Source organism: Telmatherina bonti (assembly GCF_933228915.1).
Source record: "Telmatherina bonti genome assembly, chromosome: 18".
Classification (NCBI taxonomy): Eukaryota; Metazoa; Chordata; class Actinopteri; order Atheriniformes; family Telmatherinidae; genus Telmatherina; species Telmatherina bonti.
The window spans coordinates 9,772,853-9,800,508 of record NC_136616.1 but is presented as its reverse complement, the minus strand read 5'-3'; the positions used below and the strand labels follow the sequence as shown (position 1 = coordinate 9,800,508).

The 27,656-nt window shown below is 39.5% G+C and overlaps 1 protein-coding gene across 4 annotated transcripts; it reads left to right on the top strand.

Annotated features, from left to right (window-relative positions):
* On the top strand, nt 1–27,656 carry mtm1 (myotubularin 1). 4 transcript variants are annotated; one of them, XM_079258160.1, is made up of 16 exons: nt 1–59; nt 3,690–3,770; nt 4,441–4,513; nt 6,652–6,746; nt 9,036–9,146; nt 9,323–9,424; nt 15,000–15,083; nt 15,190–15,339; nt 15,699–15,884; nt 17,691–17,873; nt 17,982–18,137; nt 18,224–18,271; nt 18,354–18,446; nt 19,612–19,725; nt 24,761–24,937; nt 25,204–27,656. In XM_079258160.1, exons 2-16 carry the CDS (start codon nt 3,714–3,716, stop codon nt 25,387–25,389), a joined length of 1,815 nt encoding a protein of 604 aa, XP_079114286.1. In that variant the 5' UTR covers nt 1–59; nt 3,690–3,713; the 3' UTR covers nt 25,390–27,656. The 4 variants fall into 4 exon arrangements, with proteins under 4 accessions (XP_079114286.1, XP_079114285.1, XP_079114288.1 ...); XM_079258159.1 differs by having other exon boundaries at nt 25,201–27,656; XM_079258162.1 differs by lacking the exon at nt 19,612–19,725 and having other exon boundaries at nt 25,201–27,656.

Below are 27,656 nucleotides of genomic sequence, written 5' to 3'. Positions count from 1 at the left end.
CTTGCAGTGGCTTAAGGGAAACAGACCGAAATTTAGCCACGGGAGGATACGCTTTGCGGGTAAGTAAGGACATTTACCAGCAACCAGGTCACCTTCCACATCGCAAGTTATTGCATGGAGTGCTCTGCCGTGTGTGGGTTGTTCTGTGGTCCAGAAATAGCCCTGAGATCTGGTGCAACAAGGCATCGGTTGGTGTAGGCCTGCGCTATTTCCTGGTTAAACTCCTAAACTGCCTATTGGAAAAGTTCAGTTCAGGAAATGTTACAAGGACTGCTGTTATTCTCCTCTGCTTGTTTCATCTTCCAGTTTAGTCTGATATTATTGTAAAGCATTAACACTTGCTGCCTACTACCATCGAGCGGGCTGTCGGCAATGTGAGGCACTTTATGTCTCAATCAGTGGCGTGAACAGGAAATATGTGATGGGGTGGCCAAGAACAGGCATGAGTTACTGGGTCAGCCCCACTTATTACAGGGATGGCAGGGCAGCGAGCTGGGTGGGCGGAGTCTTCACTCTACTTTAAAGGGCGATCAGCCAGGGCATCAGTTCTGACCCCATTAGTTTGGTCAGACTAGCTGCAAAATAAAAGCAATATTTCTAAGTTACGACAAACTACATTTGCGATTTGTGTATGTTTCCATTGAACGGTGTTCAGCGCATAGGCCTCAGTTCTCGTAAAATCTTGTTTTGGTGATGAGATTTTGCGAGAAAGCGGTGTATGCAAGCATAGCATTATTTTCGGGTTCTCTACCTGTTGTAAAGAGTTAACTTACAAGATATGGAATTTTCCAACAAAGCTTTACGAAATAATACTAATATAGCATGCATAGCATTGTTCCAGATTATTTAGGCAGCGCCAGCATTGGTCATTATCCCTCAGTTTGAGGCTAGCCATTCTGCTTGGTGTACAGTTACATTATTCTTGGACACCACTCTTGTAATTATTAAGCTGCGTTTGAATTTCTCTTGCAGAAATATGGATGATAGGCTTTTCTCTTGATTCAGTTTTTAAAGGGGCTGCGTGATTATGCTATTTCTAGTTTTCTGAGCTTTTTACAGTGCTTTCGTTTTGAATACTCATTAGATATGTGAGTGACACTTTTTTTTTTTTTTTTTAATCACCATAATGCATGTTTGAGTTTTGCAGGTTTCCATGGCAATGGAAACACTTGGTTTTAGAGTTTTTTCTACTTTGAAATGTTAGTGACGTCCCAGGGGAGAACTCAGTTATTGGTTATCTTCTCAAGGCCGTGCACGTTCACAAGAAGAAAACCACACCCACCTTGACTGCTCAGTATAACTACTCCTAGCAGTTGACCAGTCAGACGCAGCCACAGTCAGGACATAGGGTGGAGATTTCTTTGTTGGCTTGTTTCTGGCAGAGGCTAATCTGAGAGGATCAATACAAATTGAATGAAGGAGTATGTAAAAAAAAAAGCTTGATTATTTTTTGCCTTTCTGGTAGGGACGCACTGATCTACTTTTTGGGAGTTCCGATCTATCGGAATATCTGAAATTTGAATGTCTGCCAAGGCCAATATTGGTCGATACCAAATCTGTTTATGTGAACATTAGTGTGACTACGGTTATTATTGCTGTTATAACTGTGTAAGATTTCATTAAGTTGTAATAAATTACCCATCCTTTCTGAAGTTACCTCACCGAAACAAATATAATAACATTACAGACCTAACAATTGAAATCTGACACATTTAACCTAAAACAACGAAAAGGTGTGGTTTTGAAGTTCTAGCTTTTAGTGCAGTGTTCCTCATTGTGGTTTGTGTCAGTGAGCTGCATGCGACTCGTGAAGCAGCCACTGGCTTTCTGAAAATGCTATCTAAACAAGTCATAATGATCCTCAATGGTGCAGTTCTCTCCACAATCAAGAGCTGCAGGCTGCTTGCAGAAACGTTGCTGTTGTAATGGCCCTAACTGACCCTGTCAGAGTTGCCAATTTTGGCTAATTTTAGCTGCACCAAACTCCGCCAAAGTGCTGCTCTGTCGGTAGCGCCATAGATATTGAAAAAGAAACACCCACATTCCGGAGGCATTATTGTATTTTCACCATATACTTTTGCATAAGAATGCCATTACTCCATGCAATATTTAGGATAACCATTCCTTGCTAAAAAGCTGAATGTGACTGATTTGGCAATGTAGCAGGATACGTAGCGTGGGAACGCTTTTTTGGAGGGGTGGCGGCTCTCCTCTTGTCTTAGTATATTGAGTGCGGCTCTTGTTGAATTAACAGTGAGGATCACTGTTTAAGTGTAACATAAAATGTTATATTTTAACATTCAAGGCATTTGCCCATGGGGCATTCACATTATTGAGATCCTGTTCGGCCATTTTTATTATTATTCCGCCAAACTTGCCAAACTTGCCGTGCTACTCCTCCTGTGCCATTCAGGACACTTCAATCATTCACATCTCAAAACCTGCAGCTCCTTCGGGAGATGTGTGCTGCGGCTTTTGTTGTTTTAAATCTTTGTAGTTTTTGAGATATTTAGCATTTTGTAAAAAATTAATTCAACCTTGTGATTAGATGAAAGTCTTTCCAACCAAACGCGGATTGGACCTTGCAAAAATTCAGCACAGCAATTGGTTGGTTTTTGCATAATGAGCTGAAAACTACTTCAATAGGGTTTTAGAGTTCTGCACCGGTTTGCAGTGTCTGGTTCATCAATTTCCCGTCTCCATTGTCTTTCCTGCAAAATGTTTGAAATGCTACTCCTCCTACACCTTTTGTCTCACTTCAACCATTGAAGTATCAGACTCTTCAGCCCATTCAGGAGATATGTTCTACGACTTTTGGTCTTTGTAACATTTCAACTTTTCAAGTTATTCCCATTTTTGCCAAATGTTAAAATCCTCTTCAGTGATTGGACAAAACGGAAGTCAGCTCAGCGATTGGTCCATTTTGTGCACCAGTACACAGTTACACATACAAGGCACGGGTTCAAATGCAGCATTTAACATATACCTCCGTAGTGGTTTGTTGGCTGTTGCTTGTGTGTTGGCGTGCAGTTCTGCAGGCTGCTCAATGTGAACTATTGGTCTCAGCTGCGCACTTCAAGGAGCAAAGGAATTTATTTGCAAATGTCTCAGTTAAATATGAAGGATTTGTTCCAACAATGCTCCCTGCAACATTTCAACACTTTGACACATCTTAAACACATTAAAACAGGTTTTTCACATTGAATAAAGTCTTTCATATCTTCACTGGAGTTTAGTTCAACTTCGCACATTTTTTTTCAATCCCACTGATTATACGCTGCTGGAAGTGGAAAAAAAAGGTGTTCCCATCCCAACTGAAAAAAATTTCAACGCTTTTGCCAAGGTGTAACTAAGAGAAATAGTGGCGTAGTGAGTAAGTCAATGTGCTTTGATACAGAAGTTCATGGGTTCAAACCCAATGTGGGGCAATTAGGAAAAATGTCAGTTGTGCTTTTTTTCTATTTCCTATACTTATGCAATTTCATTTCAATCATTCAGCATAGTTCAATAAATGGGCATTATTATGTCAATAATAGCTGTTTCTAGTTTCTTTTAAAACTTGTCTGAAGCACGTCATCAAACATATCTGCGCTGCTTGACTAGTGTAGTATCAGTTGTGGTATCGGTACACTTTTATTAATACCAATGCTTCCTGACACCACTAATACTCTCTGTTTTGGGTTTTTAAGCCTGTGGAAGCATCTCCCATAGTGATGGCCTCACCAAACTCCGTCTACGACTCCAACAATTTGGACTCTCACATCACCAGTGTAAGGTCATCTGTGTTTGTCCCTAAGTTGTCTGTAGTATAGATATAAATATTTAAAACACAGAGAAGACTGGAAGAAATATATTGTTTGGAAGGTTTTACTGGGAACATTTTGTCACAAATATGACCGATGTCTACATTGTTGATGTTGGAACACTGACCATTTCTGCCAGTGTTTGGTGCCTACACCAGATACATCTCAGTCTGAGACTGTTAGGAAGCAATTCTTATGATTTTGGCAAAAATATCAACTGTTGACCACATTGTTCACCTCAGACTTCCAATCCATATGAATTCTGTCATCTGCAAAAATATTTTGATTACTCCACAGTTGTGAGGTGTAGATGGGCAAGAGGCTGAGTACAAACTAGCTGGCCAGTTTGTTAGATGATGCAGAAACGATCACCTCATATTGAACACTAACAATACAAAAGAGATGATTGTTGACTTCAGGATGAAAAGGAGTGAACAAAGAACCATCTACATCCCGTGAGTAGGTGGAGGAAAAATGCAAGCACCTTGTAGTCCCTCTAGACCCTCTTGGCTAATGTATAACATTTTGTCCCAACTTAGGTTGTTTTAAAGGGCTTTATGAATAAAATTAATTTGAGTTGAATAGAGCGCAACTGTAAATAATCATTAACACAACTGTTGGTGTGCTTTGTTTGAAGACCCCCAAAGACTTGCTGAAGATGGAGTTGTTGGCGGATGTGTCTCTGCTGCCGGGAGAAGACAGAATTATAGGTGAGTAAGATTTGCTGCCATCCATCCATCCATCCATCTTCTGCCGCTTATCTGGGGTCGGGTCGCGGGGGCAGCAGCCTAAGCAGGGAAGCCCAGACTTCCCTCTCCCCAGCCACATTTGCCAACTCTGCGGGGGGGATCCCAAGGCGTTCCCAGGCCAGCCGAGAGATGTAATTCCTCCAGCGTGTCCTGGGTCTTCCCCGGGGTCTCCTCCCCGAGATTTGCTGCCACAGAAACCAATTTAAAAAAACAAAACAAAAAAACATGAACTTCTCCCATTACCAGTTTTGGCTAATAAGCGCTAAAGGTGATTCCACCCCAAACCTTTTTACATATGATCCAGCACCTAGCTTCTGTTAGGGGGACTACAGCTTTTGTATTGGATGTTTCCACCTGTGGGTGAGGCCTGTGGACTCTTAAGGCCCATTTATGCTCCCTTCAAACTTTGTCATAAGTCGTCCCCTTAAACCTTCTTGCATCTTTTACACTGCCATAGTTAAAGTCAATTAATCCACAAGTAGGCAGTGCTGAAGTAGAAGTTCGCTTTGATGTTTTGACATCTTTTGATATGAAGTTTTTTACAGGCGCCTGAACTAGTAGAAGAATAAACCACTGATTGTTTTTGAATGTGGTGTGTTTTATTAATAATATTATTAGTATTATTATTGTTTGAGTGGCCATGGATAACATGAAGGGGAGCGCAAAGTTGTCATGAGGAAAGGTAGGATATACACCAATAGGTCCTTAAACTGTGTGTCTTTGAATGAAACAATTCCAAATTTTTAGGGATGGGAGAAAAAATTGATTCACATGAAAATTGTGATTTTTTTATTTATTTTTTATTTTTTTTGTTTGTTTTACAATTTTTAGATTGATTGAGAAAAAGTTACTGCTTTTCTCCAGCAGAGGACGAAATGTTTATCTTTGACTATCTAGTAACATGACATTACAGGAAAACAGTGTTGCCAGTGTTCCAGAAGAAGGAAAATGGCGGACAGCCTGCAGAAATGGGCAGAGACAAATCCTCCACCATCACATTTTAAGTCAAAAGTGTGGATACTTTTTAGATTTTTTGCTTTGAAGGGAAAAGCTGCGCTAGACATGCCAAAAGCTATTTGTAAACTCTGTAATGCGCATGTCGCGTTTTGCAGTAACACTACTGACATTACTGACCACCCAGCAAGACACCATCCTGAGGTAAACGCAGAGCTAACTGTTAAATGTAGCGCAGCAGCAAGCCAACAGACACTCAAACCAGTACTTTTACAGTTGCTGCAAAAGTATTCATTCCCCTTGAACTTTTCCACATTTTGACACGTCACACACCACAAACATAAATATGTTTTATTGGAATTTTATATGAAAGACCAACAGAAAGTGTCACACAGCTGTGAAATACAATGAAAATTACACATGAATTTTTTTCCCCGCAATAAAAGTACGAAAAAGTACAGTGTACAAAAGTATTCAGCCCCCTTTCAGTCAATGCTTTGTGGAATCGCCTTTAGCTGCAATTACAGCTGCAAATCTTATTTGTGGGGGGTGGGGGAGGGGTCAAGCAGTGGCCTTTCTGTGTGGAGTTTGCATGTTCTACTCGTGTATGCGTGGGTTCTCTCCGGGTACTTCAGCCTCCTCCCACCATCCAAACAAATGCATGTTAGGTTATTTGGTTACTCTAAATTGTCCCTAGGAGTGAGTGTGAGTGTGAGTGGTTGGTTGTTTGTCTTTCTTTGTTGGCCCTGTGATGGACTGGCGACCTCTCCAGGGTGTACCCTGCCTCTCGCTCAATGATTGCTGGGATAGGCTCCAGCTCCCCCGACCCTTAACCGAACTAAGCGGTTAAGAAAATAAATACATTAGATTACTCTATGGACTTAACACATTTTCTTTTTTTTTCTAATTCATGAACAACTTTGACTGATTTCATAACATTGTATTTATAAATGTTGTATCTCGTTGAGAAGCTGTTTTTGGGCTTGTAGTGTTTTTTGTTGCTGCTAACTTCACTAACACCCTGTTCTCTTACCTTCTGTTCGAATCATGTGTGGTGAACCACAGCACTGGATGAAAAAAGGGAAGACGTTAGTGTTAGATTGGCCAAGAGATTCAATGAATGTATTTTAATGTGTATGTTTCAGATAAAGACATCATTTACATCTGCCCGTTCAGTGGAGCTGTGAAAGGCAAAGTGCTGATCACCAACTACAGACTCTACTTCAAGAGCTCAGATGTTGTAAGTCAGAGACCACTGACCAAAGCATCATCGTTAAATGTCCTGTGATGATCTGTAACTCAACTCTCTACACTATTTTTTGCATCACTGATCTATGGACTTCTTGCTCTGAGAACTGGGCTCTTATGGAGTAATGATTAAAACAAGTTTAAATTTGTGGAAAAAATGACGTAACGAGAGTAACGTCATTTTATAGTTATAATGTAACGTTTGAGTTACATGAAAGATTTTTGTTTCTTTTTTTCCCCTAATTGTCCATATTGACCATGTTGTTACTTTAGCAGTAAATATTGATGTTTGTGTGTTGTGTAGAAAACTGGCATCTAAAGTATTTTCTGACTAAATGATTCAGCCGTCATTAACACAGTGGTCCTGTTTTGACTGTTTGTATTGAACCTTTTAGAGAAATGGCAAAATAATCAGTCATTTTCTCGAGATTTTGTCTCCATATCGCGTAAAAAATGAGTGCTTTACCCTCTGCTTCTGCAGCCGTCACCTTTCCATCAGGTCAGAAAATAAAACTGATGGGTCATGAAGGCATTTAAACATGTCAAACGCAACTGTAATGTTGTATACTTCTGCTGCTGTTTACTTCTGCTTTTCTAAACAGGAAACTGGTTAAGAGTAGATTAATAATTAGGTCTTGTACTCCAGAGTGTGTGTGTAAGTTTAGTTGGTGGTTTCTGTTCAGATATTCCTAGTCATTTTGTCAGTACCACCTTGGATTTCATTTGTTTGATTCCACATCATCATTTATCTCATCTGGGTTTGCTGTTGTTTCTGTAGTTTCTCTATGCTCACGTGGTCTGGTTCACGGGCTGTAAGGCTGCCATGAGGTTTATATTGATCCAAGATTTGTTATTAGATGGATGAGGCCCTCCTCAGATGATATAATCTGTCACACACTCAATCATGCCTTTCCATGTAGTTCATAAGAGGACATTCCAGTCTGTGGCCTCAAAGCACCATATTAGAGTACATTCAGCTTCATTAAAGCAGGTTTTACAAATCTGTGTTTTTATAGGTGGAGGTAAGAGGACCAGATTGTTGTCTGATCTTCCAAAAGGAGGCAGGGCAGAGGAGCTGTATTCATCTTTAACATTTGGATCAAATAACTCCAACATCTTATTTTCTCTGGTTGACAAACTGTTGGTGATGTTGAAGTCCCAAAGATTGCAATGGATGTGTTTAGGGTGCTGTGTTTGTTGTCTAGCAAGGACAGAACTGATGAGGCCACAAACTTTGCCTGCAGTGGTACAAGATAGGATGTACACCACCACCAGAATATCACAGGTCAACTCGCTAGTTAAATAATATGGATGAAACCCCATGACTAACAGTTCCATCTTCCTTTTACAAAACTCTTTTAGAGTGACATGACCAGTCAACTGCGGTTAAACAGCTCTGCAATTCTACCTCCTTTTAGTTTTCTGCTGACTTTACAATCTACTTGCATAGTCTTAAAGCTGTACAGTGGGAATGTGCAATAAAATAGTTTGTAATTTATTGTTACCATTTGACCTCAGGAATGGAGTTTTTAGTAACCTTTTGTGTTATTTTAGTGACTTATTAATTGTTAAAAAATTAGGCTAAATTGGTGTTTATTTATCTTCATATTTAATGTTACTATGACAAACGCCAGGAATTATCAGGATACATTTTTTAGACCATATCACTTATCCCTACTGTACAGACATATTAGGGTCCAGAATGTGTTCATGAGGCCATGTCTTGGTGAAGCACATACTACTGAATTACCTCTGTTCTCTTTGGGACCTTGTTAGCACCTTGAACTTGTCCATTTTGTTAGCTAGTGATCTCATGTTACCTATCAAAAAGGTTTTTGTTTTTTATTGTCAAAAAGTTGTGGAAAAAGTTGTGGTTTGAATTTCCACTGTTTTCCTTGCCACCCCAGTCTTGCCCTGCATTCTGTTTGTTTCCTCTACATGGAAATCCTCTACACTCAATGGGTGTATATTTTATTTGTGGATAGCACTTCAGATGATCCCAGTGGTAAACTACTCCTCTAATGCCCTGGATAATCATAACAAGTCTTAAAAGAGTCCTATGTACATTGGGAAATCACTTCAGCAGCACAGCCTCTGAACTCTAATCTTAAAAAGTAGCTTGACAGTGGATTGAATGTCAGCTAATGTGATATTGAATCCAGTGTGATCTGATTCCCGATAGTGTATTGCCACCTAGTAAAAAGCTACAGAATACATGTTTTTAATGATAATGGTGATATCATGTATGGTGGATTGATACTGATTTGCATTTATGTTGCAGGACGTGAGTGTAACATTGGACGTTCCTCTTGGTGCCATCAGCCGGGTGGAGAAGATGGGGGGGGCCTCCAGCAGAGGAGAAAATTCTTATGGGTTGGACATTACCTGTAAGGTATGTGAGTGTTGATTGTTTAGGTGAAGTAATGCAAGTTTCAGACTAGACCAGAGAAGACCTCAGTCTTTGTCCTCAGTAAAAGACTGGGTCAGGATTTAGATTGGTTTCTTGTCTTAAAGGTAGGATTGAGTTAAAGTGCTGTGTTGATGATCTTGTTGGCTGTGTGTTCCCAGGACATGAGGAACCTGAGGTTTGCTCTAAAACAGGAGGGCCACAGCAGAAGAGACATCTTCGAGCTTCTGTTCAAACATGCTTTTCCTCTGTCTCATGGTCTGGTAATACAACAACTTTTCTTGCCTAGAAAACGTTTTTTTTTGGCACCAATTTTCATGAATGTTCAGATTTTTATTTGTGATTATTTTATTGTCAGATCATTCCATATTTTTCTCCTTTGAGGTTTTCTATCATATGATTTTTAGGAGTTGTTGAGATTATATTGGAGTAGGCAGTTGTACCAAGGTTTGTTTCTGAAGTCACACAAACCCTGCTGTTAGCCAGCAGAAATCAGACATGGAAATAATCCAGATCACTTTTAAAAGTCATGAAAAATACTTTCCAGTTGCAATTTCAGGCTCTAGAAGTTGAAAAAAATACCACTGTAATTTGTTTTATGAAGAGCAACATAAAGAAAACTTGGAATGGATGTTTTACCTGTCTAAACAAGTATCAGTCAGTTACAGAGTACAAGTTATTCTCTGGATCCACGTCCCCTTCAAGAACTCCAGCTTTGGCCCACAGTCAAAAGTCATCCATGTGAATCCACTCTAAATTCGCCGTAGGAGTGAATGTCTATGTCTGTGTTTGCTCTGTTATGGACAGCTGGCCTATTGAGAATTGGAATAATCAAGTATAGAAAATGAATGGAAGTGGATCCAGGACAGTTACCTAATGGAAAACATATATCAAACATCCTTTTGATGAGATGATTTCATCAGACACAATAAAGAGTTCATCATAGCATAGAGATAGACCTGGTTAAGGTTACCAATGATCTTCCACTGATATGTTAATGACATCATGTACTCCTGTATTTTGATACTGTTAGATTTCAATGCTGCTTAAGACACCGGTGACACAATCACAATATTCTGTTACAGAGGCTGAACATGTTTTGAACAAGCTGGTTTTAGTAATTCTTATCTGGTAGATACAAGTTTGTTAATGAAATGGTAAAAATTCTTCACACACCGGAGTAAGTCATAGAGTTCCTCAAGTTTCTGTACTTGGACCAATACTTTTTACATTCATCGCATCCTTAGTGTAATATTATTAGACAGCATGGTGTTAATATACTTTATACTGATACTTGAATATACCTAATCAATTAGGCTTGATGAAACCAGTCAGTTTATCAGGTTTATATAAATGTCAGTGTAAATACTTTTTAATAATTCAAGTTTTAACCAAGAAGAGTGAAGCAATATCTCATCTAAAGATCTCCATATTTTTTTAACTTATGAATACAACCTATTCTGAGGTAGTGAAAGCTCAAAGTTAATCTCTCACTGCAAGTCAGAAAGATTTTTTGAAAACAAAAGTGGCTGTGATAGGATCGAGTGTGTCCAGGACATGTTGAAACCTGGCAGAGGAACCGTCTAACTCATCCAGGAAGTAAGCTGGATGGGAAAAACAACACATTACGATTTTTCTGGTTTTGATTTTAGTTTGCAATTTAATCTTTTAATCCACTGCTCGTTTAATGCACGTGCAGAAATATATTTTCTATATTAGGATTTTCACATGGCATCAAAATATGCATTTCTTTGAATTCTAATAAATGCGCCTGCATATGATTTGCTGGGTGTTTGATAGATGATTGTCAGTTGTCTGAACAACTTAGAGAAGTAGTTTAACAGCGATTAGGATTATAGTTCTTTGTAGGAAACGTGGGTGACTCTTACAACAAAATCCATCATTACCTATTAAAGTGGAACTATTATTTGCATTTCGGGCATTTATTTTTATTTCTGAGCCCAGAAGGGCTAGGATTGATGGAGTTATTGTCACAAATGGCTTTATTTACTCTGTCAGATCAGCCTGCAGGCAAAACGAGTGGATTGAGACTCTTCCGCATTAAGCCCCGCCTCCCGCCACCGCGCTACATCGGGAGCGCGCACCGCACCTGCTTTCGCCGTCATTGTAACATCTCATAAACAGAAGGATTAGGCTCATATGAACTTAATAAAAAACTCAAAATACAATGTCAGCACATAGCATACAGCCCTACATGTTGGAACCTGAATCAGAGCCTGAAAACGAAGTGGAAAACAGCAACCCACAGCAACGAATGCAGCAGGATTTCTCTCTTTGGTAAACTCACCAGCCATCGTTGGAAATAACTTTATCCCACGTTTTCCACCCGCCTGATGTATTTGTACATGCCCTTGTTAACCAGTAGAAGGTAACCAATCACCGAACCTTATCCCCCGGGACGTCACAAGGATTTCCAAGTAGAAAAAACTCTCTAAAACGACGTGTTTTTCGTCGCCATGGAAACCAAACAGAGAGTGTGCTGGAACTCAAACTCAAACTCAAACATGCGTTTAGGTGATAAAAAACAGTGCCGTTCACATGTCTGATGAGGATTCAACACTGTAGAAAGCTCAGAAAACTCAAAATACCATCATAGCACCCCTTTAAAAAGTACAGTCTGCTGTGACCTTTCTTGTAGATTTATTCAGTGTTGGATTTCCAGTCCAGTTTGTTGTCCAGCTGAACTCCAAGGTACTTGTATTCCTCCACCACCTCCACCTCTCTCCCAGGATGGTAACAGTGCTTTGTTTATTATTGTTCTTCCTGAAGTCAACAATCATCTCTTTTGTTTTGCTGGTATTTAATATGAGATGATTGTCACGGCACCATTTAACAAACTGACTGACCAGTTCTCTGTACTCTGCTTCTTGTCCATCACTGATACACCCCACAACTGCAGAGTCATCAGAGTATGATGTGAGATGTCAGGGCAACTGGTCTGTAGTCACTTGGTTCAGCTGGTTGTGTTTTTAGGCACTGGAACAAGGCAGGAGGTTTTCCACAGCACTGGGACTCTATTTTGTCTCAGACTAGTGTTGAAAAGGTGCTGGAGAATCGGACATAGTTGTTTTGAGCAGGTCTTGAGAACTCTGGGACTGACACCACCTGGACCTGCAGCCTTGTTCTGGTTCAGTTTCTCAAGTTGCTTCATGACCTGATTGCAGGAGACAAACAAGGTGGAGGTCTCAGGATGTCCTGATGTGGAGGGAGATGAAGCTGTGTTCTGGTCCATCACTGAGCTGCAGGGTGACAGATTGGAGGTGTGACAGGAAAGCAGTGGGCTTATGGAGGGTGTGTGGTCTGTTGGGCTGGAGGTAGGGGGTGAACTGAACCTGCTGAAGAATATGTTCAGCTCATTAGCTCTGTCCAGACCTCCATCAGGCTGGTCCCCCTTTAACTTGAAGCCGGTGATCTTCTTCATTCCAGACCACACATCCCTCACGTTATTCTGCTGGAGCTGACTTTCTAACTTCTTCCTGTAGTCTTCCTTGCACTTCTTAGTTTGTGTTTTAAGTTGTTTTTGTGTTGCCCTCAATAACTCCCTGTCTCCATCCCTGAAGGCTGATGTTCAGCAGCTTCTTCAGGTCACTGGTGATCCAGGGTTTGTTATTGGGGAAGCACCTCACTGTTCTTGTTGGGATGATGCTGTCCACACAGAAGTTTATGTAATCTGTCACACACTCAGTCATGGCGTTGATGTCGTCTCCATGAGGTTCACAGAGGACCTTCCAGTCTGTAGCCTCAAAGCCTCCTCTAAAAGCATCTTCAGCTTCAGCAGACCAGATTTTGATAGTCTTTGTGATGACTGGTTGCTGCTGAATGATGGGCTTGTAGGTGGAGGTGAGAAGAACCAGATTATGGTCAGATCTTCCTAAAGGAGGCAGGGCAGAAAAACTGTATCCATTATTCATATTTGCATAAAATAAGTCCAAGATCTTATTTTCTCTGGTGGAGCAGCTGACAAACTGCTGGAATGTTGGTAGAGTTGCAGAGAGGGAGACGTTGTTGAAGTCTCCAGAGATCGCCATGAATGAGTTTGGATGGTGTGTTTGTAGCCGAGCAACAATGGAGCTGATGATGTCACAGGCTGTTCTGGTGCGGTACCAGGTATTATATAAACCACTACCAGAATAACACAGGTAAACTCTCTGGGTAAGTAATATGGACGGAAGCTCACAGCTAACAGTTCGATGTCCCTTGTGCATATCTTCTCCTTGACAGTAACATGTCCAGGATGACACCAGCGTTGGTTAACCAGCACAGCAATTCCACCACCCTTTAGCTTCCACTGTGTTGTCTACTGTAGTCTGCACGGACTGTTTTAAAGCCTGGTACAGACACATTACAGTCAGGGATGTGTTCATGCAGCCATGTCTTGGTGAAGCACATAATACTGCACTCTCTGTATTCTTTCTGAGACCTTGTTAACATCTCGAGCTCGTCCGTTTTGTTAGCTAGCAATCTTACATTACCCATGACGATGGTCGGGAGAAATGGTTTAAATCTCCATCGCTTTTTCCGCTCTTCATCCTCTTCTATTTCGTTTCAACTCCATCGGGATTTGATGTGTTGTTTCGCTGATAATCCTGATTTGGGAGAGGTTAATCAGTTGATCCCGATTGTAAACAAGTCGTTCGTTGCCATAAAGAGTCATCATAACAAGCCTTGAAAGCAAAAATATGCAAAAAAAAAAAATCCAACAAACCCTCCAAACCGGCATGAAATCCTCAGAAAAAATACCTAATTTGAAGTAATATGTATGCAAAAGACTTTGTACTTTTAAAAAAAATCAAGCAAGTCAGAGCTACTACAATCTGCTGCCAACAGACGGCGCAATCAATTAAAATTCACAGACCTGACTTCCGTTTTTTCCATCCACTCTGACACATACGATTCTGCTGATTTTTGAGAAAATTGAAGGATTTTAAGTGCACCTTTTGGATTTGGAAAAAATGGGATACATAAACTCTAAATTAGTGTTGCTTTTCCTGCTGTATTAGATTAACAGGTGTATTAACACTAGGGAAAAGTCCACTTGGTTCTAAGTCCAGTTTGTTTTAAGCATAACTTTGCAATGTATTGACAAGTTGCCATGACAATGAAATCTCTACATGTTCAGATTCAAAAAGGCTTTATTGGTATGGAGAAAATAAATAAAGGTTGCCAAAGGAAGTGTGAAACAAAAGCAAAAAAATATGTTGATAAAAAACAAGATTCTGAGTATCTTTTTCCACTTTTATTGAGCGTAATTTAATGTGATGTCTAGTGAAGACAGATCTTGATCTGTTTAACTCCCCCAGGGAGATAAAGATCTTGCAGATCTTGCCTGTCATTCATTTTTGAGTCGTGTTTGGGCTTAAACTGGATCAAATATTAGTTGTAGAGGTTATTAATGGAATCAAATTACACATAGTGGACAAGAAAGACAACAGAACATTGCAGTTTTAGAACTTGGATAATGCGCTGTGTAACCTAAAATAATTGTACTTTTTGCCTTTTTTAAAAAAAATTTTTTATTGCTATGTCTTAATTTATGATTTCTATTTTAAAAGATTAATTTCTAATCTTTGCCAGGGAGTAGTTGGTTTGGGAGAATTTGACAGGGTTTGTTTTGCAGTCCATAATGAAAATAAACATACTTTGAATAACCTAATCATGGAAGTTGTGTTCAAAGTCTTCAACGTGTTTTTGAATTTCTTTGGATAAGATTTTCTTATTTCTACGTTCTTTGGAAGAAGCAGAACCTTCTTTCTCAATGATGTCTTTTGTTCTGTTATCATCTGAAAACCAAAAGTTTTTTGTTTCTCCTCCATCTAGCCTCTGTTTGCATATGTAACTCAGGAGAAGTATGAAGAAAGTGGCTGGAAAGTCTTCGAACCTGTTGAAGAGTTCAGACGTCAAGTAAGAAGACACTAAAACTCAAGAGTCTAGAGCTGGAGAACTTACTTTGTTGTCACAAAATTCTGTGTTGTCAGGAGTAGGTAATGGTTTTCATTGTCTCCTGCAGGGTTTACCGAACAACAAGTGGCGCATCACCTTCATCAATAAGAACTATGAACTGTGTGACACCTACCCCACTGTTCTGGCCGTGCCTTTTAAAAGTAAAGAAGATGACCTAAAGAGAGTGGCTGCCTTCCGGTCCAGAGGACGCATCCCAGTAAGGCCCAGTAATTAGAGAAAAGTCCTGATTGAGGGTCTATATTCCACTTCTGATGGGAGAATAATAGGCTGTGGACAGGAAGTCAGTGATGGTGTTTGCTTCATGGTGGAAACATTAACATTAGTTTTATATATATATTTCATTTGTTTGTATTTGTTGTATTTTCCAGTTTTACAAGAAGAGGGAATGCAAGATAAATTTAAATCAATCCAGAAACCTAAAACATTCTTCAATGTTCAAGTTATTCAAAGTGACTTTATCTTTCATAGTCTCTGTGAGACTGTCAGGAAGCCGCAGGAGTTAAAGCAGCCAACTCCAGTTCTGATATCTGACACCAGAACAATCTTTTTAACCAGGTTCTGTCTTGGATCCATCGGGAGAACCAGGCAGTGATAGTCCGCTGCAGTCAGCCTCTTGTTGGAATGTCTGGTAAAAGAAATAAAGATGATGAACGCTACCTGGACCTGATCAGAGAGGCCAACGACACAACAAAGCTCACCATATATGATGCTCGGCCCAATGTCAATGCCGTGGCAAACAAGGTCAGAACTTTGAGAACCACTCAGCGTTACCTAAATCATGGTGGGTTCATGTTTCCTTTACATTTTATTCAAGTCTAATCATAACATCGACATAACCCATATTCCCCTGGCGACTGGAAGTGTTGTCTTTTACTCAAAGACCAATTTTTCTGCCTTTGTTGACACCACCAGTTCCAAATCGGGTCAGACAGCAGAAAATTTGGTTGGTGAGGAAATCCGGTAAAAAAGTGTTGCTATTTGCTGCATGGTGTGACTGTGCCAACATGGCTAACTTTGATATGATGCTGTGACATTGTTAGTTACTATAAATCTCTCAATTTTAATCTTATTACCATAAAATTTATAGGGATTAATCATGGCCGAGATTAATGAGACAATTTCCAGTCTAGGCCTAAGCCCCACCCACTTCCAATGGGAATTGTTTTTTTGTTTTTTACATTACGCTATATATTATGTCCAACTCTGAAATAAACTTCATACACTTTAAACTGCTTTACAATATCTCAAACCCTTTAAAAGTTGTGTTAACCTTTCTAATAGAAGAAACTGTGTAGAATTGGTGAGGCCTGAAGTTTGATGTCTCCCCATGAAAAAATGAAACCGATATAACTCCTACATAAAATAACATATCTGCACTAAATTTGCCAGTCACATCCTGAACATATGCATTTGTCAATAATCGGATTGCACATCAGCCTTGCCCCTCTGGATACTGGGATTGACTCATTTTAAAGCTCAAATGATGTGTGCAGTGTGACTGCATGTGGGTGGAAAGTTGTCGGGCGGTTGGAGTGGTAAACATTTTGTTTGATCCAGGGTCTGCCTGGCCGAATTTACATCTCAACAGCGAATGTAAATTAGAGGTGTAAATGCTTTTCTGGAAAAACCACACAACCCTTTTAGCTCGGGTATCTGTTTTAGTAATTCATTTTTAGTATGGATGCTAGACGTGGGCCCTGCGATGGACTAGTGACCTGTCCAGGGTGTACCCTGCCTCTTATCCAAAGATTGCTGGGATAGGCTCCAGCTCTTCTGCACCCCTAATTGAAATAAGCCGTTTGGATAATGAATGAATTGCTAGACATGACTTTGGGCTTATTTCATTTGCAAATTCAATGTTTGTAGTGCATTTCATATATGAATAGTTTTTTTCTTTTCGAGGAATAAACTAAATGGAATGAGAATATTACCACTGTCCGAAACTCCCATGTTCATTTCACTTTCTCCTTCACACAAGCAGGTAACTCACAAAAACTGATATCCAGGCAGCTTGCCCAGAGAAGGGCACTTGCACACAGCATGCACATATTTCTTAAATGGATAAGAACTTTACACACAAACAAACACTTCTTGGGTAATGCAGGAAAGCATGCTCTTAGCCAAGTAATTTGTTACTGATTTTAACTAATGTGGAGCTTTATTTCGTTACCCCAAAAAAAGTAGTCTCATTACTGTATTCTGTTGCTTTGTAATTTGTTGGCCCAACCCTTGAGACAAATACGCATGCTCAAATTCCTTGTGAGAATTTGGGCTGTGGGAGTACCCAGAGAAAACACTCATACATGGGGCAAACAAGTGGATTCTGCACTAAGGGTAGGAGAAACAATGGGATGGATGGATGGATTAACTTACACTTTTTTTTTTATACTTTTTACCAAATTGCTTTTTTCTGCTAAGTTGTCAGGTTACTTCTTAGTGTTTGTGATCTACTAGACTGCTCTACTGTATCTTATCTATCTTAGTTCTGGTTGGAAGTCAGTTATCTGATACTTCCTTGTGTCCAATCAAGTTTCTCTGCTTCCTCAGGCCACTGGAGGGGGGTATGAAGGTGATGAGTACCAGAATGCAGAGCTCATCTTCCTGGACATCCAGAATATACATGTGATGAGAGAGTCCCTGAAAAAACTCAAAGACATTGTATATCCCAATGTAGAGGAGTCGCATTGGCTGTCCAGTCTAGAGTCCACACATTGGCTGGAACATATAAAGGTCAGATGAGCATTTAAATTCACTCCTTTGAGATAGTACTGGTTCAGGAAGACATTCTAATTAATGTCTCTTGTGTTTGCCCTCCCCACCCCTCATGGTGTGGTGAAGCTGGTCCTGTCAGGAGCTATCCAGGTAGCAGACAAAGTGTCAAGTGGTAACTCTGTGGTGGTCCACTGCAGTGACGGCTGGGACAGAACCGCTCAGCTGACGTCACTCGCCATGTTGATGTTGGACAGTCATTACCGGACTCTGAAGGGATTTCAGGTCAGAACATGTACAAGGTACAAGGTAGCCTGCTGGGTGATGGTTCATAAAGAATCTTATCATATAAAATGTCTTTGGATTCTTAGGTGCTGATTGAAAAGGAATGGATCAGCTTCGGCCACAAGTTTGCTTCAGTAAGTAAAGATGTGTTCAGAAAGTTCCTCCTTCTGCTGAACTCTGATGGGATTTCCTCACATTATTTCTGTCTGTGTGTAGAGGATAGGTCATGGCGACAAAAACCATGCAGATCAAGACAGGTCTCCCATCTTTGTTCAGTTCATCGACTGTGTTTGGCAGATGAATAAACAGGTATGTTTTCTGTTTTTTGTGAACATGATAGATCGGTTCCAAGATTTCTGGCAGCACTGAAGCAACGTAGTAACTGATTGCTTTTAGGAAACACAATCAAAAAAAGCACTTCTTACTTTGCTGCAGGGAAAAATACTAGCATGTTAGGATTTTAGATAAGTAACAAGTTCTCAGATAGGAATAATGACACAGACAGCTTTTGCTTTTGCTGATGGCTGTGTGTTTTTGTGCAACTGACCGGGTTATTTAATATTTAATGAAAAAACTTCATCTATAGCAGGGCAGGGTTGTGCACCACATGGGGTTCACGCCTTAAACTCGTTGGCTGCCAAAAACCTCTTTTCAATGTGAACATTGACTGCTAAAGATACCAAAAGTCATCAAAAGATGTTTCATGCAGTTTTTGTAGATAAAAAACTGATTTAGCCAGGTGTGTGTTGGGACGTCTTCAGGTTTTGCACCCATGCACCCAACTTATTGTGAACATGCTCTGAGTTCACTTCCCAAAGACACACTGATGCACAAACCCAGCCAAATCGTGCCTCCATATTTGTAGTGCCAGAACTCAAAATTTAATGCATTCAGAAATATGAGCCAAATGCTTAAAAAAACTCTGCAATATGTGGCTCTGTGCTGTAACCATGGCTGGCGGCTAATGAGTTAAATGTCATCTGTAGTATGAATTTTCATACTTTCTTACCATCTTGATCAGCTGTTTATTAAAGCTGTCCGTTCAGCCTTGCATCAGCAAAGGTGCGGAAGCAGCAACTATCCCCTTCATGCTTTTTAATATTAACCATGCCTACTTTAAAAGTCCGAGCATTCATACAGTACTTCTTGGAGCTCCACAAGAAGAAAGTTCTGCTTGGCTAATGTGTTGCGAACAGACATGGCTGCCTCAGTTTTGTCCAAAATGACTTTATTGTGTTCTTGTGGCTTCAAGAACATCAAAAAAGTTCCCACTTTTTGCACAGTATGCAACAGACTTACTTCATCATTTTTCTTGAAACAACAGTTTATAATTTTAATTTCGGGATGTCAGATTGTGATCCTAATCTTTAATCCGGCATTAAACAGATATCAAGTGTAAAAGGAGTCTGCTTCAGCTCTAGATTTACTGGGCAAAGTGTCACATGTCTGATGTAGTTTTTGTTCCACTTCTCAGTTTCCTACAGCCTTTGAGTTTAATGAGCATCTCCTGTTGACAATCCTGGATCATCTGTACAGCTGTCGCTTTGGAACTTTCCTCTACAACTGTGAGAGTGCACGACACCAGAACGTAAGACCACATGCACGATTCATGTTACTTTTTCCTGGAGCTTTTCCCTGACAGGGTGTAGCACAGGGCAATCCAACAGAAAGTTTTTATTGGCCGAATATTGGTCTTTTGGCCAGTGGGCCACACATTATGATCTACCATTACACTGGATTCACATAAAGCAATCTACATATTAAATTGGCACAAACCACCAATAAATTTTTATTTAAATCACAGTCACTTAAAATCAAAGTAACATTACTGGATTTCAGTACATTAAAAAAAGTAAAAATGACCTGGTTATGATTTAAAAATTCTAATTATGAATATTTTCAAGTAGTCAAGCGCTCTGATTAGAACAAATCAGAAAGGTATACAAGCCATTTTTCTGCTTCAGTGCAAAAATAACTTTGTTGCTAGCTTTAAGTAGGTCTGTTTTTGTTTTTTGTTTTGTCTGGCAGCCATCTCTGCATGGTGGATATTCATTGTAAAAATTGGTCTTGCTGGAAAACAATAACAATATTTGTTTTAAATACTTGAAGGCAAAACACCACTGCAGGTATATTTATCTGTTCTTGCTTGATTTTGAGCAATTTACCTTTTATGTAAACAAAACATCAGTATGATAAGAATATTACTGTATTGACAAGACAAGATTCAAAGTGCTTTACAGAGACAATAAAACTTTAGAAAAGAAGCACAATTTAAAATTAAACAAATAAGGCAAGGGAAAAGGAAATAAAGAAACATGCAGATTTGGACTTGAAATCAAAATAGCTTTAAATAAAAATACTTAAATCCAGCTGAGAACTGGATTCATATAAACTGACTGTGTTCAGGCAATCTGAGGCTTTCTGGGAGTTTGTGTCATGAGGAGGTGGAGGTGTGGACCTAAATGCAGTACGGGAGGCAGGAATGCAGAATCTAGACTGTTCATTCTAAGAGCTGAAGCAAGAAAATGCAGGTGCCATGAAAACACAAGAACACATGACCAACAAAATGAACCAGCAATGGGGAACAGAAACCAAGGGGTATAAATCCTGAAACAGAAGAAGAAACAGGTGAAATGGATGAAACTAACGTCACCCGGTGAATCTAATGAACAGGAACAAAGGCTAAAAAAGATACAAGACCCAAGTGAACTAAAAAGGGAAAGTACAAAATAAAGCAGGAAACTAGGAACTAAAGAGAACACCAAACTTCACATCATGACAGTTTGTTCCAGACATGTGGCACTTGGAAGCTGAATGCAGCTTTTCTGTCTTGATTTGACTCTGGGAAGTGATAAAAGACCTGATCCAGATGAGTGGTATGATAGGTTCGAACAGGGCATCTGTGAATTCCTGAAGAGGATGGCAATGGCAATGTTTATTAATGCAAGCATATCTGTGTCCTGCTATGTGGGGACCAGGTGACGGGCCTTCTTGTCTTCAGACAGAACTTGAGACAGCTCTTTGTTCTGCTTCAATACCCCACCAATCATCTTTTGCCTTGAGCCCCATCTTGTTGGACACGTTAGACATTGCTCAGGTTAATGTAAACCCTGCTGTGTCCTTTTCAGTGCTCCTCCTTTTTTCAGCCATGAACATTATGGACTGAAAAAAGATAATAATAACAACAGGGATGGCATAAAAATAATTTAAAAAAAATAATAATAATAATAATAATAATAATAAACATTGCCAAGCAGGTTTTCTAGCAAGACAAAAGAAATAAAAATTTAAAAAAACATATTTCAAAAAGCAGAAAATAATCTAACAAAAGCACACAATATATTGCTTATTATATATTATTGATGTTATTCCTGATTGATTATTCATGGGAGGATTCATAGAAATACAGCATTGACAAAAAGTGACTGTACTGGTCACAATTTGCACACATCCATATAAATACACAAACACAAACATCCACACACTAACACTTACAATCTGCAAGATGCAGCCTGTATCCAATAATTGAAGTCTGGTTGCAGCAGCTTTAGCGATTACCTGATTTCATTGTCTGAAATCACGCTTTCAATCGGAAACACTAAATCATTCAGCCCTAATTGCAACAACTTATTTGACATCTCCAGCTGCTAGGGTTCTGAAAACTTGCTCAGAATAACTACATCAGATCCTTCAGTACCTTTTCAACACCTGCCTGAGACATAAATAGTTCCTATGTTGTGGAAAACATCCTGCCTTGTTCCAGTATCTAAGAAATCTCAACCATATAAACCAATGACTTACAGACCATTAACCCTAACATCTCACATCATGAAGGTTTTTCAGAAACTGTTATTTGCTCACCTAAAAAAGCAGGACTCATTAAATTAGCTTATCATAATGGGCTTGGATTTGAAGATGTCATAATCTACCTACTTCAGTGAACCCACTCTTATCCTAGACGAATGATAATGTTCTCAAGGGCTTTTAATACAATTCAGCTGCTATGTCATGTAGAAGCGCCATAAATTTCAGATGGAAACCTCCACAACCATATTGATTAATGACTGACTAACAAGCAGACCACATTTTAGAGACTGAAAGGTTGTATGTCTGAGATTGCAGTCAGCAGCATTGGAGCACCACAAGGTACTGTAGTTTGACCATTTCCGTTCTCTCAGTACACCTCAGACTTCCAATACAAGTCTGAGTCCTGTCATCATTCTGCAATAAATACTATGATAATTCTGTACATGTGATGTGTGTCAATGATGGGCAAGAAGTTGAGTACAGAGAACTGGTCAGTCAGTTTGTGAGCTGGTTAAAAAAGAATAACCTCACTTGGAATACTAACAAAAGAGATTATTGGGATTTAGGAGAAATAACAGTAAACAACACCGTTTACATGCTTGAAGAGTTGGAGATGGTGGAGGAATACCAGTACTTCAGCATACAGCTAAACAAAAAACTAAAGTGGAAATTCAACACAAAGGTATATACAAGAGGGCACAGAGCAGACTACCTATTAAAGCAGCTGAGGCAATTCAGCATCTGCACCAGACTAATGATAGACTCGGCAGATAATGAATCTAAACAAGTTCATTTCAGTGTGTTACTCCAAAACGAATGCATGTATTCATTTACTGTAGTTTTTACTTATTTCATAAACATATTTTTACTGCACATTAGAACAAAAGAGGAAGCCTCAGATTTATGATTGCAGGAAACTTCTGTTTAAGCATATGCTCAAAAACATGAAACTATCAGAAGACAGACAAAACTAGTAAAATTGCTCCACGCATGCAACAGTTCCACATTCTCTCCTTTAATAGTTCCTGAATAGTACCTGCCGGCAATGCCAAAGGAATCGCAGTAATATCCATCTCCACCCTACCAGCACTTTTCCTCCTCCCCTTTTCATGTTGCAACCATAGACTGTATATAAAAAGATGGACGTAGCCTCCGTGACGTCACCCATAGGTTTCTGAAGAGCTGAATTGAAGCTCGGTGGGCGGTTCCTACCATCGGCATCTTGGCAGAGGCGTGTGCGTCACGTTGTCTCACCCGGAAAATACATATGGACAAAAAGGTGGAGCTGAGAGGGGGGCTGTGAGCGTCATGGTAGATGATTGACATCGAGCGAACTCCGAGCTTTCTATAGCTAGGAGCTAACCGAGCTAACCTGGAGATAACAGGAGCTAAGCAGCTAACGGAGGTGAGCGGGCTAAAGCTAAGTCACGTTGTTAACCAGCTAAAAAACGCGGTTGTTCTACGTTCTTCTTACTTGAAGCGGGAGATTGGTACCTGTCAATCAAAAGGACACGCCCCTAAATATGCCGAACTTCGGATTACTTTTAAATGGGTGAGTTAGAAAAAAATACACTCCCCCCACAGTTGTCATGAAGGTAAACCTGACCTATTAAACCGATAATGGATTTTTGAACCAGGCTGTCAACATGTTTATTTCTGCTCTGAAGTTGGTCTTTTTAACATGGGAGTCTATGAGGATTTGCTCTGTTTTGCAGCCCCTAGTGGATGAAGGGGGAACTGCAGTTTTATGCACTTCCTCATAGGCTTCACTTTTTACAGCCAAAGGCTCCGTCCATCTTTCATATACGGTCTGTGGTTGCAACATCATAATCTCATCCATTCTGCTTATGTGTTATGATTGATTCCAAGACATTTATAGAGGTTTGTGGTCTAGTGTTATCTGTTTGTGGAGCTGAAATATCTCCACCCACTACACGTCGCTCTGATTACCAAACAGTTAGTGACCCGCTTGCTGCCCTGATGCTACAGCATTTGACTGTCTGTGGTATTTGACAAATAGTCAAATAAAACGTATTAATAGAGCAGATTTAAAACCAGTCGCCATTAACCAAAACGTTGTAAAACATTAGTGGCCACATAACAAGAATAAGAGTAACATTGGAAAACCAGAAAAAAAAAAAAAAAAAGAGAAATTGATCAAAATCAAGATTTTAAAAAACAAACAAAAAACCTGAATGTTTAGTTTTTTAACTTTGGTGGAAAAAAAATTGATATTTCAGTACTGATCATGACAAATTATTCTTCTCAGGTAAGTACTTAGAGCAAAGTATAGGCCTGTTCTTAATTCATTTTTTCTTTTTTCACTGAGAGTTATGCTCCCCAAACAGGAACCCTTCCAATTAGTCTCTCCAGCATAGTGTGTGTACTTATCAATCCAGTTATTACATTTTCTGTCAACATCTTCTCCTTTGAATGTGATGTTTTCATTAAAAGGCGGTGACTTTGGCCTTCTGTCAACAGTGCAAAGCAGCAGTGCTATGTAGCGTCCCAAAATGTTATAAAGTGGTGTGCTTATTTTTTATAGCTGCTGTTGAATTATTCATTGGGAAGTGGCCTGGTCTAAGTAGACTGATGGACCAGTTCTGGCCCGTAGATCACTGGTTGAAAAGCCCTGTTGTAGCGCTGTCTCTTATCTGTTGCTGCTAACATCTTGATTAGGATTTGGTGTAAACACATCTCATCAGAATTCTTTGCCAAGAGATATTCAAAGTCTTTTGTACTAAAAGTGTGTGTGTAAGTCAACCTGCATCAGCTTCCACAGTCAACCATACTCTGAATCTCTTTCTCCGGTACAGGAGGTCAGGTTGAAGACGGTTTCGCTGTGGTCTCTGGTCAACAGTAAGATGGAAATGTATTTAAACCCCTTCTATACCCCCGAGTCTGGCAGGGTCCTCTATCCTGTTGCCAGCATGCGCCACCTCGAGCTATGGGTGACCTACTACATCCGCTGGAACCCCCGTATCCGACAGCAGGTAGGGCTCTGTGTGTGTGTGTGTGTTTCATACCTTTGCTTCTGCTGACTGACAGTATGCATACTTTAGAGAGGCAGTCGCTCAGGAGCCAATCTGTTCAAGAATAATCTCATAAGAATGTTCCTGAAAGAAAAATTGGACTTTCCATCATCAACAAAACAAAATATCAAAACACATTTTATCCAGCATCTGTTCCCATCCAGACTTTGTCTTTTTGATATCCTGCATCTTTAATTTTCACATAGTTTTGTTTGTGTGTTCAGCAGCAGAGTCCGGTGGAGCAGCGCTACAAGGAGCTGTTGGCCCTCAGAGATGAATACTTGAAGAAGCTGGAGCAGCTGCAGCTTTCAGAGTCCTCCACCTCCTCCCACATGGCAAACTCCACTACTCCCAACACCACCTCCTCCACCTCTCAATCACAGCAATACACACACCTACAGACTCCACTCTGAGGGAAGACACACATGAGAAGTTCTTGTTGACTTGCACTTAATGTCCTCTTCACTTCTGATTAGTGTTTCTCTCTCACACACAAACACACTCACAGACTTCAGATATACTTACATTATTAATGAAGATTATTTATGCAATATGTCACAGTAAAGCCTTGTGTCTCGTCATGCAGCGAAGCCTTAAACATGTTCACTGGCTTTGAAGGGCTCCAATACATGCCACACAGATGCACTTATCACAGGCACACAGGGCAAACACACACAGGGTTGAACCTTTATATCAGTTTAGAAAAAAATATTCTCGAAAAGAGACAATAATTGGAATATAATTGTCACTTTTAACTCAGGTTTCAGCTTTTTATGAAGTTAATCTGTAAACTGACACAGACTTGTATTGCAGTTCATATTTGGCTAAATGTGAGAGAAAAGAGAATTTGAGGTGTAACAGCAAGCCATAACGTGAACCGTAACGGTGAAAATGGAGACACGTGGTGGTGGTGAAAGCGACGTTTCTACCAGTATCACATTTCCAGCTGGATGTCCTTGGCAAGCTGCTCAACTGGTGGTGAACGAAACTCAATGCTCTTTAAGAGAGAGGTTTCTGTCCTGTTCTGTCAGCACCTGCAACTCGTTCTAACCCTACGGTGTGTCATGTTTCAGAGTCTGGTCGATGGTTTTTAAAAGATGAAACTGGTTCTGTCTCATGGTCAGGTCCTGAGCTGTGTTTGGAGTTTAACTTCATTCCAATATTTAATGCTGCTTTGCTTTTTTGGATAAATTTTGGATAAATTCTTCACATGAGAGCTCAAAGTTGTTCTTATTCAATTCAGTGTTTTTCAGAACCAGCCTAGACCATACAGTTTTACAGATAGCAGAAACAGGAGAAAATATTTCATTTAAAATGTATTTTATTATGTCAATCAGTGTGCCTTGTGGAGATGTTTTCTTTTTGATTTATGTAAGGCGTTTTCTGCCCTGTTTTTTAACAAAGTGTTTTTTTTTTATTATAACTAGTTCCTTCAGATTATTCAGTAGTGCTCCAGTTTCTTTCAGATTATACTGCTGTTTTCTCAGTTTTTTCATATTATTTAGCAGTTTTCCTGGTTAGGGACTGGATTCGGTAAAATTGTAAATGATGAATGAGATGGTTAGGATGTCAGACATTAATATCCGAATTTAATAAAAAAAAAAACATGCACGCAGAGAAAAATGAAAGTAATAATACTTGTAAATTTAAATAATTCTGCTGTATGGAGGTAACCCCTCTCTTCTCATGCCTGAAATATCGCGAGTCGAACCAGTCGAAATAGAAATTTTGATAAATATTAGAGAAAAGTTTTTCTGGTCTTATTGAGTTTTAGTTGCAATGTGGAGCTCTGCTGCTTCCAAGGAAGAACGTTTTCTGCTTGAAGTGCCCTTTCTTTTTCCCATAATTAAAAAGAGCATTTTGCTTGGTGGTTCTAAAAGAATCAGGAATACAGAAATGTTTCTTTTTTTTTTTTTTGTTGGTCTGTGTTCAGTATCTTCAGCAGCCAGTAACAACACACACCCACTCAGACCGATTTCACTTCTGTGTTTTACAGACAGGAAGTCGTGTGACTGACGTGTTACTACAGTAGTAATAAAAAGGGAGTTTCTGCTTTTCTGAAAGGTGTGTGTTCTGTGAGGAGGTCTGCAGATGGAAATGGAAGTGTGTGTGTGTGTGTGTGTGTGTGTGTGTGTTCTGTGAGAAAGTTTGCAGGTGGAAATGGAAGTTTGTGTTTTCAGATTATTTTGTATAAACACCATGATGTGCTTACCTCAATCAGAACCTATTTTACTCTTCTAATTGTTGTAAAATACATTTATTTTACGTAGTAAAATTATTTTATGAAAAAAAAAAAGGAAGTAATATTGGTTAAAATTGTTGGTATAAATTGAGGATTTCTGCTCAGTGAGTTGAAAATGTTCTATTTTCTAAATAATGGCATTTTTCAGTTTAAAGCAGCAGGATAATGTTTCCTCATCATTTATTTGTACTGGAGTTTGTCATGTTAACTTTGCTTTGATATTTTTTTCTTAACCTGGGGTTGGAAGTCCGGGGGTTTCTATCATTTATAGCCCCCTTCGTATTTAATACACATCAAATGTGTTTGATGAACAGAAATCTGAGTACATTCTGAATGTATTTGTTTGGGTAAACTTACTTTGTCTGGACAACTTACTCTTCAGTTTGTTGAATCTGCTACTTTTCTGTAAATATTCCTTATTAAATTAATTTAAAGATT